Here is a 16,031-nt window from a genome sequence, read left to right as displayed (position 1 = left end):
GGATGATCTTTAAGGTCCCTTCCAACCCAACCCATTCACCATTCTATGACTCTAGCCACGCCCCATCACGTGATCACCCGTCTGGCCACGCCCCCCCGGGCTCGGTGCCCCCGGTTTGGTGGGGGGGGGGGGGGGCGGGAGGTCTCTGCGGGGTTGGGGGGAGGGGGTCTCGGTCCCGGTGTGGGGTGCGGGGGAACCGGGTTAGGTGGAGTGCGGCTGCAAGAGGCGCGAGAGTCACGGTGGCCGAGTGGTTAAGGCGTTGGACTCGAAATCCAATGGGGTTTCCCCGCACAGGTTCGAATCCTGTCCGTGACGCGAAAAACTATTTTTTTTTGCGGAGGGGCTAAACACAATGTGGGGGTGACCGTACCCCCTCTTTTAACCGCGACGGGGCTGCAGAAGCTAGGAACGGCGGCCACACCAGGGTTGGGGTCCCCTCTCCCTGCACCGAAGCGATCACAGCAGCACGCAGAAAGGTTTTTATTGACCCAAAGAGTCCCCCAGGATGGGGAATGACCCCCCCAAACCCCACGTTCACAGAGAATTGAGCCCCTATGCGGACCCCCCACCCCATCCCTGAGCCCTGAGATGCTGATAAAGCAACCAGAACGCATTTATTGATCACAAAGCCCTGCCTCCCGCCGGCTCCGAGCGGTGCAGACACCGGAAAGGATGTAAAAAAACCCAACGAAACGAAGGCAAATAAATTAAATTCCCGGCGGTAACGGTAAGCGGGGGCCGAGGCGCCTGCCCGTGTGTTTGGGAAATAGAATAAAAGGGAGAAATAAAACCAGGGAAAGGCCGATCAGAGAACAAAAAAAATACAGAACCGCAATCACAAGTGTCTGGGAGCACCAGGGGCAGCGGAGGAGCCAAACGCAGGGCAGGACGGCTCCTCGGAAAGGGGGGAGACACTGGGGGCTGCGATTTGGGGGTGAGCGGGGGTCCCCCCCCTGGGGTCGGGCATGCACGGAGAGAGGGGCCAGGGCTGAGGTGGGCACCGAGCCCCCCACACGGTGTGAGCCCGGGTGGTTGGTGGGTTCTGGGGGGCTCAGCCACGGCTGGTTGGGCTCCAAGTCTTGGTTTTTCCTCCCTGAACTCCTTCCCCAGCTTGGTAGGAGGAGAGAGAGGAACCGCTGCTGCCGTCCGGCACAGTCAGAGGCTTGGAGAGATGGTGGAGAGCGAGGCGAGGATCCAGAGGGAGAGGGAACCCAGGGAGGATTCAGCCACCGGCTGACGAGAGCCGCCACGGCTTTGGGGGTCCAGGCCAGAGCTGAGCTCGGGGAGAGGCCCCGGCACCCACAGCTGCGTCCAAGGAGTCCGGCAGCACGGCTGGAGAGGCTGTTCCTCACCTTAAAAGACACTGAAAAGAGAAGCTGATCCACAAGGAGTGAATGTGGCGGGGCCCGGGCCAAGGGTTTAGGCAGCTTTTTTCAGAGGCGTTTGAATCTGTTCAGCTCGGAAGTGAGAGGTTTGAAGGAACGGTGCCCTAAGTAAACCACTTCGGTGATACGGGAGCAGCGGCGGTTTCACTCGGCCAGCCCCAGTCTCCACACCTCTGCACCTTCCCCTCCTCTCCCTCCTCCCCACGGAGCCGTTTTCTCTGGAAGTCCTAGATTTCCTCCACTCCGTGTGCAAATATCATCACCAAGCCGGGCTCCAGCACCATGTCCTCGCCCATATGCTGGTTTTCGCAGGCCATCACCACCACCGCCTGCTTCCCGGGGATGCGTTTGGCCACATAGTTCTCGTAGTAGCGCCGGTTCATCTGCCGCGTCTCCAGCGTGGCCAGGCCCTGCGGCCAGTTCCGCTCGTGAGCGTTTTCGATCAGCTCGTTGATGATGGACGTGGGGCAGCCGCTTTCCACCAGCGAGCGTTTGATGACGGCCTGAAGCACGGCGTCCGGCGTGGAGATCATCCCGCCCCACCGCGTCACCCGGGCCGGCTGCAGGGAGTTCACCCACCTGGGGACAGAGGTGTGGGGGGGACAGAACAGTCAGCGCCGAGTGGTTTTGGTGGCTCCCAGTGGGATTGAGGAGCCGGGCTGCTCGGGAGCAAGGACGGACTGGGAATTCCTCCATCACCCCACCTCCTTCTCCCCTGTTTTCAACGCACCAGGACCCTGCTGCTCAGCGCTTTGGGGAGGGGAAGAAAGGACAAGAGAAGCTGCTTCCTCCGGCCTTTCTTACAAGGAGGAAGGAATCTGGCAGCTTCCTGCTTGGACACCAAATGCAGGTGGAAGATCTGGCTGGAAAGCGCCTGGAGGAGAAGGACCTGGGGGGGTTGGTTGAACAGGAGCCAGCAGGGGCCCAGGGGGCCAAGAGGCCAAGGGCATCTTGGCTTGGATCAGACCCGGCGTGGCCAGCAGGGCCAGGGAGGTTCTTCTCCCTCTGGACTCAGCCCTGGGGAGACCGCTCCTCGAATCCTGGGGTCAGTTCTGGGCCCTCCCCACAAGAAGGATGTTGAGGCCCTGGAGCGAGTCCAGAGAAGAGCAAGGAAGCTGGGGAGGGGGCTGGAGAAGAAGAGGAGCGGCTGAGAGAGCTGGGGGGGTTTAGGCTGGAGAAGAGGAGGCTGAGGGGAGACCTCATTGCTCTCTGCAACTCCCTGAGAGGAGGTTGTGGAGAGGAGGGAGCTGGGCTCTTTTCCCAAGGGACAGGGGACAGGAATGGCCTCAAGCTCCACCAGGGGAGGTTCATTAGGCTGTTCATTAGCCTGTTCATTCAGGCTGAACATTAGGAAAAAATATTTCATGGAAAGGGTCACTGGGCAGCAGCAGAGGCTGCCCAGGGAGGGGGTTGAGTCCCCTTCCCTGGAGGGGTTTAAGGGCCGGGTGGACGAGGTGCTGAGGGCCATGGGTTAGTGATTGATGGGAATGGTTGGACTCAATGATCCAATGGGTCTTTTCCAACCTGGTGATTCTATGAATTACCCCCTTGCCTTTCTGAAGCTTTTTCTTCCCAAACCGCACCCACGTCAGCCCCTCTCAATCCCAGGCGCCAGGCTCTGGCTCCTTCCCGAGCCAGCACTTACTCCAGGATCTCGTTGTACTCGATGGTCTCCTCCAGGTTCTGCAGGTTGGGGTTGACGCTGCGGATGGCGCGCATGTAGGCCTTCAGCAGCTGGATGTCTCGCTTCTGCAAGACAAGGATACAGCGGCGTTTGAGAAAGGAGTTGGCACCGTGGCCACTTTCTTCATCCACAAACCTTTCTGGTGTTTGGAGTGGCCCCTGAGGTCACACCGCATGGACCTACCTGCTCGGCCAGTTGGTGCTTGTGCTCCGCCGAGGTCTTCTCCAGCTCGGCGATCCTCGTCTGCTGCTGCTGCACCACGGACCTCAGGTGCTTGATGCAGTTGTGGTTTGGGAGCTCATCTTTAGGCATTTCCAAGCTGCGGAGCGGTACAAAAAAAAAAGGGAGAGGCCCCACATTAGGGCACGCAAACGGCCTCCAGAACAAATCCAGCCTTGGAGAACCGGCCGGGGTCAGCCAGCACCGTGACTCTGATAGGAGCTGAAGGTCTGGGGTAGAGCTACAGGGACAAACCACCGGCAGGTCAGCAAGTGGTGGGGATTCTCCTCCTCCAAAGCAATCAGGGTTCAGAACAAGGCCCCCCACCGGGGAGCCCATGGGCCTGATCCAGTCCGACTTCATCTGAGGAGACTGGAGAGTCTCCGAGCCAGCAGGCAGTCACCCCAACACGTGAGTAGGAAGGTTATCGGCATCAAGAGTGCGGGTGCCAAGGCCAGACCAACACTCCCGGCTTTTGGCAACACGTAGGAGGGAGCAGAGCTCGCGCTGGAACTCATCCCGGGCTGGAATGGCTCTGAGTGAGTTCACAAAGGCCTCAGGATCCTATTTCCAGCAGCCAATTGACACCCAAGCCACAGCAACACGTTCAGGTGGGTTCTGAACCCTCTTTTGAACAAGGGGATTTGAATCCAGTTGAAAAAGAAATAGGTTTGACTAAAAAAAACCCCTTCCCAACTCTTTCTGGCCTTTAAAGCCCTGTGATCCTGGAGCTCTGTGCCTGGCGTAAAAAGGGGTGCCAGGTACCCAGCCCCAGGCTCCTTCTCTCCGTGGCAAGAGACCCCGAGTCCTCACCCGCATCCCTGCTCGCACGTCACGGGCCTCTTGGGATTGTGCTCGCAGTCATTGAGGTGAGACATGAGGTTGTCGAGTCGCACGACCGCCGTGCAGCCGAAAACAGCGTTGTCGCAAGTGATCTGCAGCTTCGAGAGCATATTCCGCATGATCCGCGGGACGGGGCGGAGGTGGGCGACCGTCACCACGCTGCGGTCCACGGGGCACGTCTGCTGCTGGGAGAACCACTGCGTGATGCAGGCATTGCAGAAGGCATGTTCGCAGTGGGGAGCCTGCGGAGGGGTGGAAAACACACGTGTGTTACCTGAGGCCAGTGGGAAGCGTTTGCCAGCTCCGATGGGGAAGGCGACCCGGCCCGGAGAAGGGCTCTGGGTCTCTGAGGAGGACAGGGAAGCTCCGTGCTGCCTCGGAGGAGGAACGTGAGGGGAAGAGGCATCACCACAAGAAGGATGTCGAGGCTCTGGAGCGAGTCCAGAGAAGAGCAAGGAAGCTGGGGAGGGGGCTGGAGAAGAAGAGGAGCGGCTGAGAGAGCTGGGGGTGTTTAGCCTGGAGAAGAGGAGGCTGAGGGGAGACCTCATTGCTCTCTCCAACTCCCTGAGAGGAGGTTGTGGAGAGGAGGGAGCTGGGCTCTTCTCCCAAGGGACAGGGGACAGGACGAGAGGGAATTGCCTCAAGCTCCACCAGGGGAGGGTCAGGCTGGACATTAGGAAAAAATTTTTCATGGAAAGGGTCACTGGCAGAGGCTGCCCAGGGAGGGGGTTGAGTCCCCTTCCCTGGAGGGGTTTAAGGGACGGGTGGACGAGGTGCTGAGGGACATGGGTTAGTGATTGATGGGAATGGTTGGACTCGATGACCCAGTGGGTCTCTTCCAACCTGGTGATTCTATAATTCTATGATCTCTGTGGCACCACCTTCCGCTGCACTGCTGCAGAGCCAGGATGGATTTTCCCAACTTGGAAAAGCAGGTGCCCTCTATCCAGCCCAGTTCTCTCTCTCTTCCCCCAAGACATGCAGCGTTCTGCAAGCAGATCCGCTCTCCGGGCCAGGCCAGACCCTTCCGAGCTCCCACTCTGCTCCCTCCTGGGCGCTGCTGCCTCCTGATGGGCCAGAGGGACATCCAGGTGCTAAATTGGATCATTTTCCAGGGCAGATTAAAGTGTTGCTCCACTCTATTTACAGACCTGGGCTCTGCTCTTGCATTCAAGGTGCAGCTGAAGGATTATTAAGACTGGGGAGAGGGAGTGGGACACGCACCAGCTCCCCAGACAGCCCTAATCCCTCATCTTGTGTACAATCTCCTCCCTCAGCACCTCACAAGCTCCCTTTACCTGCCAGCAACAGCAAGGGGTGGCGGCAAGGTGCACGTAGAATCAGAATTCACCTATTCTGGCTGCAAGAGTTTTAGTGGTAATGGAGCTGAAGCCAATCAGCTCAGCTCCGCTCTCTCCAAACCAAGGCTTGTGCTGAGCTACAAACTCGGCTTCGCTGCAGCTCCAGTTACTGCGGAGCCAGCAGAAGCAGGAGGGCTGGAATGCATCAAGGCTGGTAAATACGCTTGGAAAAGCCTGGGAACAAGGAGGGTGGCGATACCACATTTTCAAAAGGAGATTTAAATAAAGGCGCTCAAGGAAGCTGCAGCTTTCCCTCTGCTTTAGGCAAGGGCCTGTGATCACGCTCGCATGTTACAGATTCTCTAAAATCAAAGCTTGTTTTGACAGAACCAAGCGGTTCTAACGCAGCTTTTAACTACAAAGATCACAGTTCTGCAGGGTGGGCTCCAGGATCCCCTCGGGCAGCTTTCCAGCCCAGCACAAACCACAACTTCTGTGATGCAGCTTCTTATTAAGCGATGAAACTGCCATAATTATGCAGAGGTTTCCAATTAGCCCCGTTTTCTTGTAATCTGGTTTATTCCAAATGAAGCTGGATTGATGCAGTGGGTGCTGAGCTACCCAGCACACGACCACAGTGCCCGGAACGTCTCCAGTGGCATCCGGACCCCAACGGGAAGGGTAGAAGCCACTCAGGCAGGCATGAGGGGCTATAAAAGCCTCCTGACAAGGAACAGTGACAAACCCAGAGCGTGGGGCGCTCCAGAGGGACCAAGGAGCTCACTGGAAAGCCCGTCCGGCAGCCCTTCCGCTTCGTGGGAAGCGGAGGGAGCAGCGGAAGGAAGGGATGGATTTTAGCGGAGCTGCTGCCGTCTCTGCCCCAGGAACCATCCCCTGTGTGCAGCTGCACCAAGCTTCAGTGAAGTTCAGAAGGGAGTGAGGGATGGAAGGGAAAAGAAAACCTGTTCTGGCACACGTGCACTGCTTTCACCCGCCCCTCTGCCAACCCCGGGGCTTCCCACACACGGAGCATTCCCACTGGAATGAAAAGACACAGACTTTCATCCCTGGCGCCTTTCCTTGCCCGTGCTGCTGCCTTAGACCCTTAGCAAGTGTTACAAATCCACTGAGCTCACCGAAAGCCCCTGCTGTGCATGGCACCCACCATCGGATCGCAAGATCCAGAAGCCTGGAGCTGCAATCGGAGGCTTCCGGCTGCCGCAGTCGGTGCTCCGAGAGAAACCTACCTGAACGGGCTCCTCCAGAACGCCGCTGCAGATGGGGCATATGAGGTCTTCATCCACGTCCCCCTGGAAGCGCGCTACATCATACCCCATCGCTCAGCACCGGTGCCAGCACCCTGCGGAGGGGAGAGAGCCGTCAGGAGCATCCGAGTGGCCCGCAGTGTCCCAGCAGAGCAGGACGTGGCCCTCAAAACCCCGTGGTTCCCAGATCCCTGTGCCCTCTGCCCCAGTCCCTCTCTGTGCGAGCTCCTGCACTTTCGTAGAATCATAGAATCACCAGGTTGGAAAAGACCCACTGGATCATCGAGTCCAACCATTCCCATCAATCACTAAACTGTGTGTGTCCCTCACTTGGGAGCTGGGCTCTTCTCCCAAGGGACAGGATGAGAGGGAATGGCCTCAAGCTCCACCAGGGGAGGGTCAGGCTGAACTTTAGGAAAAAATATTTCATGGAAAGGGTCATTGGGCCCTGGCAGAGGCTGCCCAGGGAGGGGGTTGAGTCCCCTTCCCTGGAGGGGTTTAAGGGCCGGGTGGACGAGGTGCTGAGGGACATGGGTTAGTGATTGATGGGAATGGTTGGACTCGATGATCCAGTGGGTCTTTTCCAACCTGGTGATTCTACGGTTGTAAATCAGCTCATCAGACACCGGGATTGCTAAATCAGCTCCACGTGCAGGTGGATTCTTCACCTCCGCAGAGCCAGCACAGACAAACAGCTCCAACAGAGCTGGGGCGGGGAAAGTCCCCGGTGTCCGTTTGCAATTCAGATCTCCGGATTAAGACCTGCAGGGTGAGCGGATCTCAGAGCAACCAAAATCGGCTGCTCTTAAACCTACCCACGCCTTTGGACGGCTGCCGCTCTCCTCCACTGGGAAGGAACCCAAATTCCTTCCCATCCCTTTGTGAGCGCTCACGCTGCAAGTCTCAGCACCCTCGACACATTTACATTGGGTTCAAACCAACTGGAAGAGCAAACGTGGATGGGAGGAGCCCGTGTAGCAGCTTCCCTGCACCCTGCAAACGGCAGCGCGGGATCGCAGCGAGCGTGGCTGGGGCTGTTCTGACCTCAAGCACGTCCGTCCCGCTTTCCTCTTGGCAGCAACCGCACGGTGCGATTTCCATGGTAATATTGAGCCATCCCCTGGCACAGGAACCTCCTGCCACCAGAGGAAAACCCACCTGCCGAGAGCGTTTTTTTTTTTTTTTTGTGTGTTGATAAAAGGAAAATAAACGGTTGGACTCGAGCATCTGGTGGGTCTTTTCCAACCTGGTGACTCTACGATTCTATGAAATGGCTTAAATAAAGCTCCCCCTCAAAAAAGTAAACCAGTGCCTGCCTGGGAGCCTACGGATTTGTCCCACAGCACATGTGAACACATTCCCTCCTTGCCACGATCTCTTCAAACTGCTGGATCCCAGACGCTCCAGCTGAGCCAAGCTTACTGCCCAGCCAACTGCTCCAGGTGCCGTCTGTGGAACACGCGGGGATCCACGGGCTCCGGAGCAGCTTCTGCTCCACCAGCACGGGAACGTTGACTCACCTGGAGCTCACGGGGCCGTGCTTCCACGCTCCGGCTCGCCCACACAGGCAGCAGCCCTTGGCCAGCGGCTGTTCCAGGCTACAAGCCCACCTGGAGGATCTGGAGAAGCCTGGAACGGGCCTGGCTCCAGGTAGCTTTGCTGGGAAAGCAGAATCCTCCACGAGACCTCACCAGAATCCTTCATGAGACCTCACCAGCCGGGGCGTGCCAGGCTTTCCAGAGACACCAGCCCATTCCCAAGAGTGGAGTTTGAGCGCGAGCGACGCGAACAAGGCCCAGCGCAGGGGTTTCAGCAGGGAGCGAGTCTCAGCCAGGGCAGCGATCCGCTGGCTGCCAAGGGCCCTGACCACGGGCAATCCAGGAAAGCCAAGGTCAGAGAGAGGCACCGACCCACCCCGACCCTGCTGGTCATGCCAAGTGGACAGAAACCGAGAGAAACCCACCCAGGCCAAGGCAAACAAACAATGACAGCGAGAACAAGGTGACCAAGGGAGCGGAGCCAGCCTCGACCTACCAAACACAGAGCAAAACATCTGCCTGGAAAACCAGAGCCTGATGGTTGGCACAGGCAGCGACCAGATAAGGAGCTGCCACCATCCCAGGGCCTGTGCATCCCTCCTTCCCGGGGACGCCAGCGGCGTCTGCCACCTCTGTCCTCCTTCAGCACCAGCTCCAGGCAGGCAGCCCCTCTACTGAGCTGGAATCTGGCGCCAGCTCACCAGGGAAGCCCCTTCCTTCTGTGGAGACCAGGAGACCAGACAGAATCCCTTCAAAAATGAACAACAGACACACCAAATCCTGCTGAATCACCCCAGGAGCCCTCAGTGCCCAGGCTCTGCCAGGTTCTCACCACAAAACCCCACTGTTTTCTTGTTATTCCAATAAAAGTGCTCCAACCAAGACTGGAGCTGCCCCGCAGCTGGGACAGCTTGGAAGAAACCTGTTCTGGGAGCAGAGTGGGTTGAATCACCTTTCCTAATTTCATCACCCCTGTGAGCCAAAAGAAACAGAATTAAAACCAGAGACAGAGGGGAGGAAAGGGAGGGGAAACAGCACCACACGGATGCAGGAGGGGCTGCTTGGCAGCAGCTCAAGCCCAGCACAGGAGCCAGGACACCAGTGATCTTCCTGCTGGTTTGTGTTCTGTGTGTTCAGGACATCAGTGATCTTCCTGCTGCTTCGCGCTGTGCGTGTTCCAGGACCCCGTGCTCCGTTGTCTCCTTTTCCCTGCTGCGAGTCAATCCGTGTCATCCCGGGTGGCTGCACGGGTCCTGAAGCCACCTCGCTGCCGCTTGAAAGCTTCCAGAGGAAAATAGCAACCCGGGAGCTTCAAGAAGTCAGAGTTTTTCAGCAAGTGCCTACTGGCCCTCAGGAACCGCATCCATTTCTGACGGGCTCTGAACCCAGGGGTCCGGGCTGTGCCGAAGGAAGAAGCTGCCGGCACCGATGGTGGGACAGGGGGTCAGCGAGGGCAGGTGGCTGGTGTTTGGCTGCTCACATACCCGCTGGGCTCAGCGCCTGGAGCAGGCGAGGAGGCTGCTCGGATCGGATCAGGGCTGGCTCCAGGGCAGTCGAGAGGGCTCTGCTCAGCCTGATCTCCAGTCACCGCTGTTGAAGCTGTGCCCAGCTGACCCTGCACAGCAGGAGATTCACAGCAAACCCAGGGGACAACTGGAGACAGCAGCCTGTTCTGTCTAAAGGAAGAGGATTCACCTCCCAGCACCGTGGCTCCCAGTCCCAGGCAATCATAGAATCACCAGGTTGGAAGAGACCCATCGGATCATCGAGTCCAACCATTCCCATCAATCAGTGACCCATGGCCCTCAGCACCTCGTCCACCCGGCCCTTAAACCCCCTCCCTGGGCAGCCTCTGCCACTGCCAAATGACCCTTTCCATGAAATATTTTTTTCCTGACGTCCAGCCTGACCCTCCCCTGGTGGAGCTTGAGGCCATTCCCTCTCGTCCTGTCCCCTGTCCCTTGGGAGAAGAGCCCAGCTCCCTCCTCTCCACAACCTCCTCTCAGGGAGTTGCAGAGAGCAATGAGGTCTCCCCTCAGCCTCCTCTTCTCCAGGATAACCCCCCCCAGCTCTCTCAGCCGCTCCTCATGGCCCCTCTGCACTCCTGCAGCTCCCAACACCCTCAGCACCTGAAGCCTCAGTGTTTTAGCCCCCAGTGCGGTCAGCAGCCACGAGGAACCTGCTGGGCTCCTGCCAGCCTCATACGTGGACGAACGCCCAGCTTGGGGTCAGCGACACCGGCAGAGTCACAGGGCACTGGGGACCTGGCACTGTAAGAGGTCCCTGCTGGCACCCAGGGACGGGAGAGCGGCCTGAAACCAAGGATTAACACGGACAACGTTGAAACTGAATGTGTGGCATAATCTGGCACTGGCTGGAAGCCCCTGACCTATTTGCCCAGCGACCCAGTTTCCAAACCACGCAGGCCAGCAGCGAGCCCGGGGCACGCCGCGAATTCCTGGCCCCGTTCTGGGAGCCGCAGCGGGCGCTTCTGGCACACAGGCCGAGCGCAAATCCAAACCTTGGCCTAATCCGGAACCACGAGCTCTCTGCTCAGACGCAGGCTCCGTTAGGATTTAGCAGGAAGGAAGAGCTGGCACAACAGATGGCATCTGACTGCAATACACCCCCCCAGCAGCTCCTCCGCTGCGGTTGTACCCCCAGCACACCGGAGTCACGCAGCTCTGCGTGATGGAGACACAAAGGCAGCGAGGAGAACAAACGCCTCATTTTGAGATCTGCTCCAGCAGCTCTGCTGAGCCCACAAACCTGGCTGGACTCTTCCAAGTGGCAGCATCCACAGCCCAGGCTCCTGGCGGACTTGCCCGGTCGTTACCCTGAATTTGCTGGCACGGAATCACTCCCCACGCCCACATGTCTTACGCGGCACAGAGCCAATTCCTAACACCAGCATGAAAACTGTGCCAGGGCCCAGAGTCCATCCCTCAGGGGCAATGCCGGCTCCGGCCTCGCACTCTGCTCGTTCCTTTCCCTCATCCCAGCTTGTTGGCCTCGCCTGCGTGCGGAACGAGCCCGTGCGGTGCAGCGGTTTTCCCAGCAATATCTCCATCCATTCGAGGCCTCCGCGGGCTGGGAGGGAAAGGGGCACAGGGGAGGGTTGCTGCTTCGCCTCCCGACTCCGGTCACTCCATCTCGAGTCGCTGGTGAGGAGCCGTCAAGCCTGCTAACCAGCCCCGATCCTGCTAACCAGCCCCGATCCTGCTAACCAGTCCTGCCGGCACACGCATCACCATAACCGCCACCTGCTCGGCGTGTGCCTCATTAACCACCCCCTAATGACACCGTGAGCAGCAGCTCCGCCCCGACAAACCCAATCGGACAACGTGCCTCGTTAACGAGGGGCCTCTAATTGCTGCTGCCCAACCCCGGGAAGCGTGCAGTAATTTGCAGCCATCCCCGCTCCCCTGCTGGCAGAGCCAGCCAAGTGATCTCGACAGCAGCTCCAGGACTGGGATCTGGTGGATTTACACGCTGCTAACCAGTAACCTAACCCTCGCTTACCAGTCCTCCAGGGCCACCGCTCGCCTCAGCATCACCTGAGCGAGTGTCCTTGCTTGGGAACAACGGGGACAAGCATTCACTCGTTTGCTCTTCAACTTGTGCTCCTCTCAGCAGGAACAAAGCCCAACAGTTGGGGCCAGGGGGATGGAGGGACCCCAAGGTGCCAGGATGGGGACACAGGGACCCCCAGGAAAGGACAGAGGGACCCCAAGGTGCAAGGATAGGGACGCGGGGACCCCCAGGGTGCCAGGATGGGGACACGGGGACCCCCAGGGTGCTGAGACAAGGACATCGGGGTGCAGGGACCCCAAGGTGCCAGGATGGGGATACAAGGACCCCCAAAGTGCCAGGATGGGGACACAGGGACTCCAGGGTGGGGACAGGGACTCCAGGGTGCTGAGACAAGGACATAGGGGTGCAGGGACCCCAAGGTGCCAGGATGGGGATACAAGGACCCCCAAAGTGCCAGGAAGGGGACACAGGGACTCCAGGGTGGGGACAGGGGGACTCCAGGGCGCTGAGACAAGGATATTGGGGTGCAGGGACCCCAAGGTGCCAGGATGGGGATACAAGGACCCCCAAAGTGCCAGGAAGGGGACACAGGGACTCCAGGGTGGGGACAGGGGGACTCCAGGGCGCTGAGACAAGGACATTGGGGTGCACGGACCCCAAGGTGCCAGGATGAGGACACAGGGACCCCCAAAGTGCCAGGATGGGGACACAGGGATCCCAGGGTGGGGATAATAGGACTCCAGGGTGCTGAGACAAGGACATCGGGGTGCAGGGACCCCAGGGTGCCAGAATGGGGACACAGAGACCCCAGAAAGGGGACACAAGGACCCCAGGAAAGGACAGAGGGACCCCAGGGTGCTCCCTGCAGTCCCTCCCACATCCCAAATAATCGATAACCCCAGGTCTAGGTTTCCCTCGCGGGGAGGGGTCTCTCCCAATGTTCCATCGGGAACAGCTGACTGCAGCCACCGCGCTCCAGCAGACGCTGTTTTGATTTGAGGCCACGGGGAAAGCACACAAAAATATTACTCATTATTTGCTAATTAAAAGCCAAAAGCATCGGAGCGTGAATCCAGCAGCTTTTCCCAGCGAGCCCTTTCCTCCACAGCTGACGTTTGGCAGCAGATCACGCCCAGAGAGCGAAACCTCCCAAAAGGAAAAACCAAATCCCTGTTTCTGAAGGGTCTTTCCCCACGTCCCAGGTACCCCAGGGAAACAGGATCAGAGGGAAGCGAGGTGGAACAGGGTGAAACAATGGCTCCTGGCTGTACAAGAGAAGGAAAACACATCAATCTCAAGGCCCTGCCCACGTTCCAGATCCCAGAAGGACAAAGGATGCGGATGTATTGAGGAGCTCCCACTGCTTAACCCCTGCAGAATCGGGCCGGAGTGTTTCGCCACCCAGCTTTTCCCTCTTCAGGGAAGCTCTCCAGGATCACCAAAGCCCAGGAACAGCCCTGGGAACACCCACAGGCTTCCCCAGCCAATGCCAGCAGCGCCTCAAAACCCCACGCTGTGAAACGACGCTGGTGGTACCAGAAGAGCAGAGCCCACCCACAGCCTCTCCTGGCTGGGACCCAGAAACCCATCCTGCTTTGTGCTTTTAATGTGCCAAAAGGAATCCAGGGAAAGAGGCAGAACCGCTTGCCGGGGAAAATCCTCCTCCTTGGGAAGGGAGATCAAACCCCAAACCTTCGGGAAGTTTCTTGAGGCAGCTGCTGGAAGCACAGCGGCTCCCAGCACGCCGAGTTCACACTGCGCTGTGCGGACAGCGTCACCTCAGCACCAGAGACGCAGAGGACGATCCAGACGGGAAGCAGACCCGTGCGCAGCCGTGGGGCGAGAGCGTTATCGGAGCAGGCAAGGCTCACCCGGAAAAGCCAGGCGAGCGGCCCAGGGAAAACCCTGCGGAGCCCTGTCCCTCTGCCTCCGGCACAGCCCGCTCACCGCCACACGCTCCGCACAGGAAAGATTTTATCCACCCCATCCCAATTCCACAGCCAGAAAGCTGCGGGATGAGCTGAAGCAACAGCCACGGAGCAGACGAGACCCCAGCTCTGCTCCAGCCGCACTTACCTTCAGCCTGTGAGGAACATGACCAGATCTCCCGGGCTGCCAAATCCCTAGCGCTGCGTCCACTCCTACAGCCCTACGGAACGGAAAAGTGAGAATCACAGCGGGTTCTGAGCCTCCGCTTCCAACCGAGCACGGCTCAGGAACCGTGGGTGGGTGCTGAGATCACAAAGCCAAGACAACGGCTTCTGAGAGGGGAAAAAACAGGAATCACAAAAGTCTCTGGAACATTGAGGTCCTGCTCTTTAAGGCATCCTGATGTAGCATAGAATCACAGAATCACCAGATTGGAAGAGACCCCCAGGATCATCGAGTCCAACCATTCCCATCAATCACTAACCCATGTCCCTCAGCGCCTCGTCCACCCATCCCTTAAACCCCTCCAGTGAAGGGGACTCAACCCCCGCCCTGGGCAGCCTCTGCCACGGCCCAATGACCCTTTCCATGAAATTTTTTTTTCCTAAAGCACCAGGATTCGGCTCACAGCTCTGCGACAGCCCCGGCATCGGGGACAGGGGGGGCTGTATTGCAGCCCTGGAAGTGCACATAAAGCCTGTAGAACCACTGAGGGAACTCCAGCCCCTCACGGGGTAGAAACTCCGTGTGTGTGCACGAGGGATGGAAATTCATCCCTGCACATGGATGGAGAACGTTTTGAGAGGAACGGGGCTTACCTTCCGCGGCAGAATTCCTTCCCAGGCAGCAAAGAGGCAGGGCCAAGCTGGGTTTGCTCTTTACAGGGAGCCGTTCCCAACAGCCCATTTTCTCCCCTTCCTCCTTTGCCGTTCGGAACGTTGCTCGCCGAGGGCTGAGCCGCCACCGCGCAGGAACCACGAGGTCAGATGGAACAGAGCTGGCCGTGGAGGTGAAAAGGGGAGGAAAAATGAGCACGGATGCGGGAGGCTGCACCAGCTCTTCCTCCTCGCTCACCTGGGCTTCAGCCAAACAGCGGAGGAACCTGTGTTTCTGCCCTGGCACATCCTGATCTCCCCGAGAGGCTGGAGAGACGGAGCTGCTGCCCTAAACATCGCCTGCCTGCCTCCCCGTGGCATCACGATTCCAGAATTCCAGCCCAGAACTCCGCTCAGCCCACCTCGCTCGACCGGGATAACCCCAGGACGAGCGACGCTCCCACTGCGGGATCACCCCGGGTGAGAAACGCCTGCCCAGTGGGTGAAGTGTGAGCCGTAAAATTGTGCAATCCAGCTAAAAACAGCTTCCCCGGGTGCCACCTCGGGATCCGCTGAGAGAAACCCGAGTTCTTTGCACAACAACCCTGCTCGCTCTCCAGAAATCAGCGGTAGGGAATCCCGGCTTGGGAAAACGGCTTCGGTTTGACCTGCTGGTCTGGGCACAGGGATAAATCCAGCCAGGAACGGTCCTGCCTGGTCCTACCGAGCTGAGCGCTGGGACAGATCCTGCTCCTCACGGCCCCACCGGGAACAAAGCCTCATCCTTCTCCCAGCGACGGCCGCTCCCCGCAGCTCCCGTCCCCCACCCCGGGATGGGCTCTGGAGGGGCGAGAGGCACCCCTGCCCTACCGGGGGTCCGGCCCAGGGCCCGAATCCTCACCGGGGGGCACCGAGGCCGCTCCCAGCGGAGCCACCAGGCGGGGAGGGGCACGACACCTTCGCTTCTCGCCCCCTCGGCCCGGCCCCGCCGCCAGAGGCCGGTACCGACTGCATCTCCCCCTCACCGGGCCCCGCGGCGCCGCCCCCCCCAACCCCTCAGTCGCCCCCCAAGAACCGGCCACAGCCGGTCCCGCCGAGAGCCCCTCTCGCGCCCCCCCCCCCCCCCCCCCCCCCCCCCGCTTACCGGGGCCGCATCGTGCCCCCAGCGCCGCACTCCCACCCACAGCTCCCGTAGTCCCTCGAGAACGGGACCCCCGTTACCGAGACCACACCGCGCCGCCCTCAGAGCCTCTCCCCGGCTCCTCAGCCCCCTCCACCAGCGCCCCCCCGGCCTCCCGTACCGCCTGCCGGGCCGCCGCAGGGCTGAGGGGCGGCCGCGGCCTCCACCGCCTCCGCCGCCCGGCCCCGCCGGAAGCGCCCGCCCCGCGCGGCCGGAAGCGGCGCTCAGGCCGGCTGGAGGCGCGGCGCGACCGGAACTCGCTGGTGAGGGGAAATGTGGGGCGGGCGCTAGGACCGCGCGGCGCAGGAGAGAGGACGGGCGGGACTTACCGCGGCTCC

General features: G+C 59.7%; 1 protein-coding gene and 1 non-coding gene across 2 annotated transcripts; one reads left to right on the top strand and one right to left on the bottom strand.

Moving 5' to 3' along the window:
• Positions 1–233: 233 nt before the first annotated feature.
• On the top strand, positions 234–315 carry TRNAS-CGA (transfer RNA serine (anticodon CGA)). Its single transcript has one exon. It is a non-coding gene; the product is annotated as a tRNA-Ser (tRNA).
• A 280-nt stretch (positions 316–595) lies between these two features.
• Positions 596–15,957, bottom strand: RNF41 (ring finger protein 41). Its single transcript, XM_069879667.1, has 8 exons — positions 15,815–15,957; positions 14,517–14,695; positions 13,846–13,918; positions 6,680–6,792; positions 4,102–4,373; positions 3,253–3,388; positions 3,031–3,134; positions 596–1,964 (listed from the first exon to the last, which is right to left on the bottom strand). The coding sequence occupies exons 4-8, from the start codon at positions 6,767–6,769 to the stop codon at positions 1,613–1,615; spliced, it is 954 nt and encodes a 317-aa protein (XP_069735768.1). The 5' UTR covers positions 6,770–6,792; positions 13,846–13,918; positions 14,517–14,695; positions 15,815–15,957; the 3' UTR covers positions 596–1,612.
• Between the last annotated feature and the right edge of the window lie 74 nt (positions 15,958–16,031).

Source organism: Phaenicophaeus curvirostris, chromosome 38, assembly GCF_032191515.1.
Source record: "Phaenicophaeus curvirostris isolate KB17595 chromosome 38, BPBGC_Pcur_1.0, whole genome shotgun sequence".
Classification (NCBI taxonomy): Eukaryota; Metazoa; Chordata; class Aves; order Cuculiformes; family Cuculidae; genus Phaenicophaeus; species Phaenicophaeus curvirostris.
Note: the sequence above shows the minus strand (reverse complement) of the source record. Positions and strands in the feature narration are given on the sequence as shown.

What these genes read in the sequence shown, in the direction of transcription:
- RNF41 (XM_069879667.1), bottom strand. Translation starts at nt 6,769, where the DNA reads ATGGGGTATGATGTAGCGCGCTTCCAGGGGGACGTGGATGAAGACCTC. An exon ending in TTCTGGAGGAGCCCGTTCAG is followed by an intron (nt 4,374 to 6,679) that starts GTAGGTTTCTCT and finishes ACCCCTCCGCAG; the next exon opens with GCTCCCCACTGCGAACATGC. An exon ending in ACGTGCGAGCAGGGATGCGG is followed by an intron (nt 3,389 to 4,101) that starts GTGAGGACTCGG and finishes ACCGCTCCGCAG; the next exon opens with CTTGGAAATGCCTAAAGATG.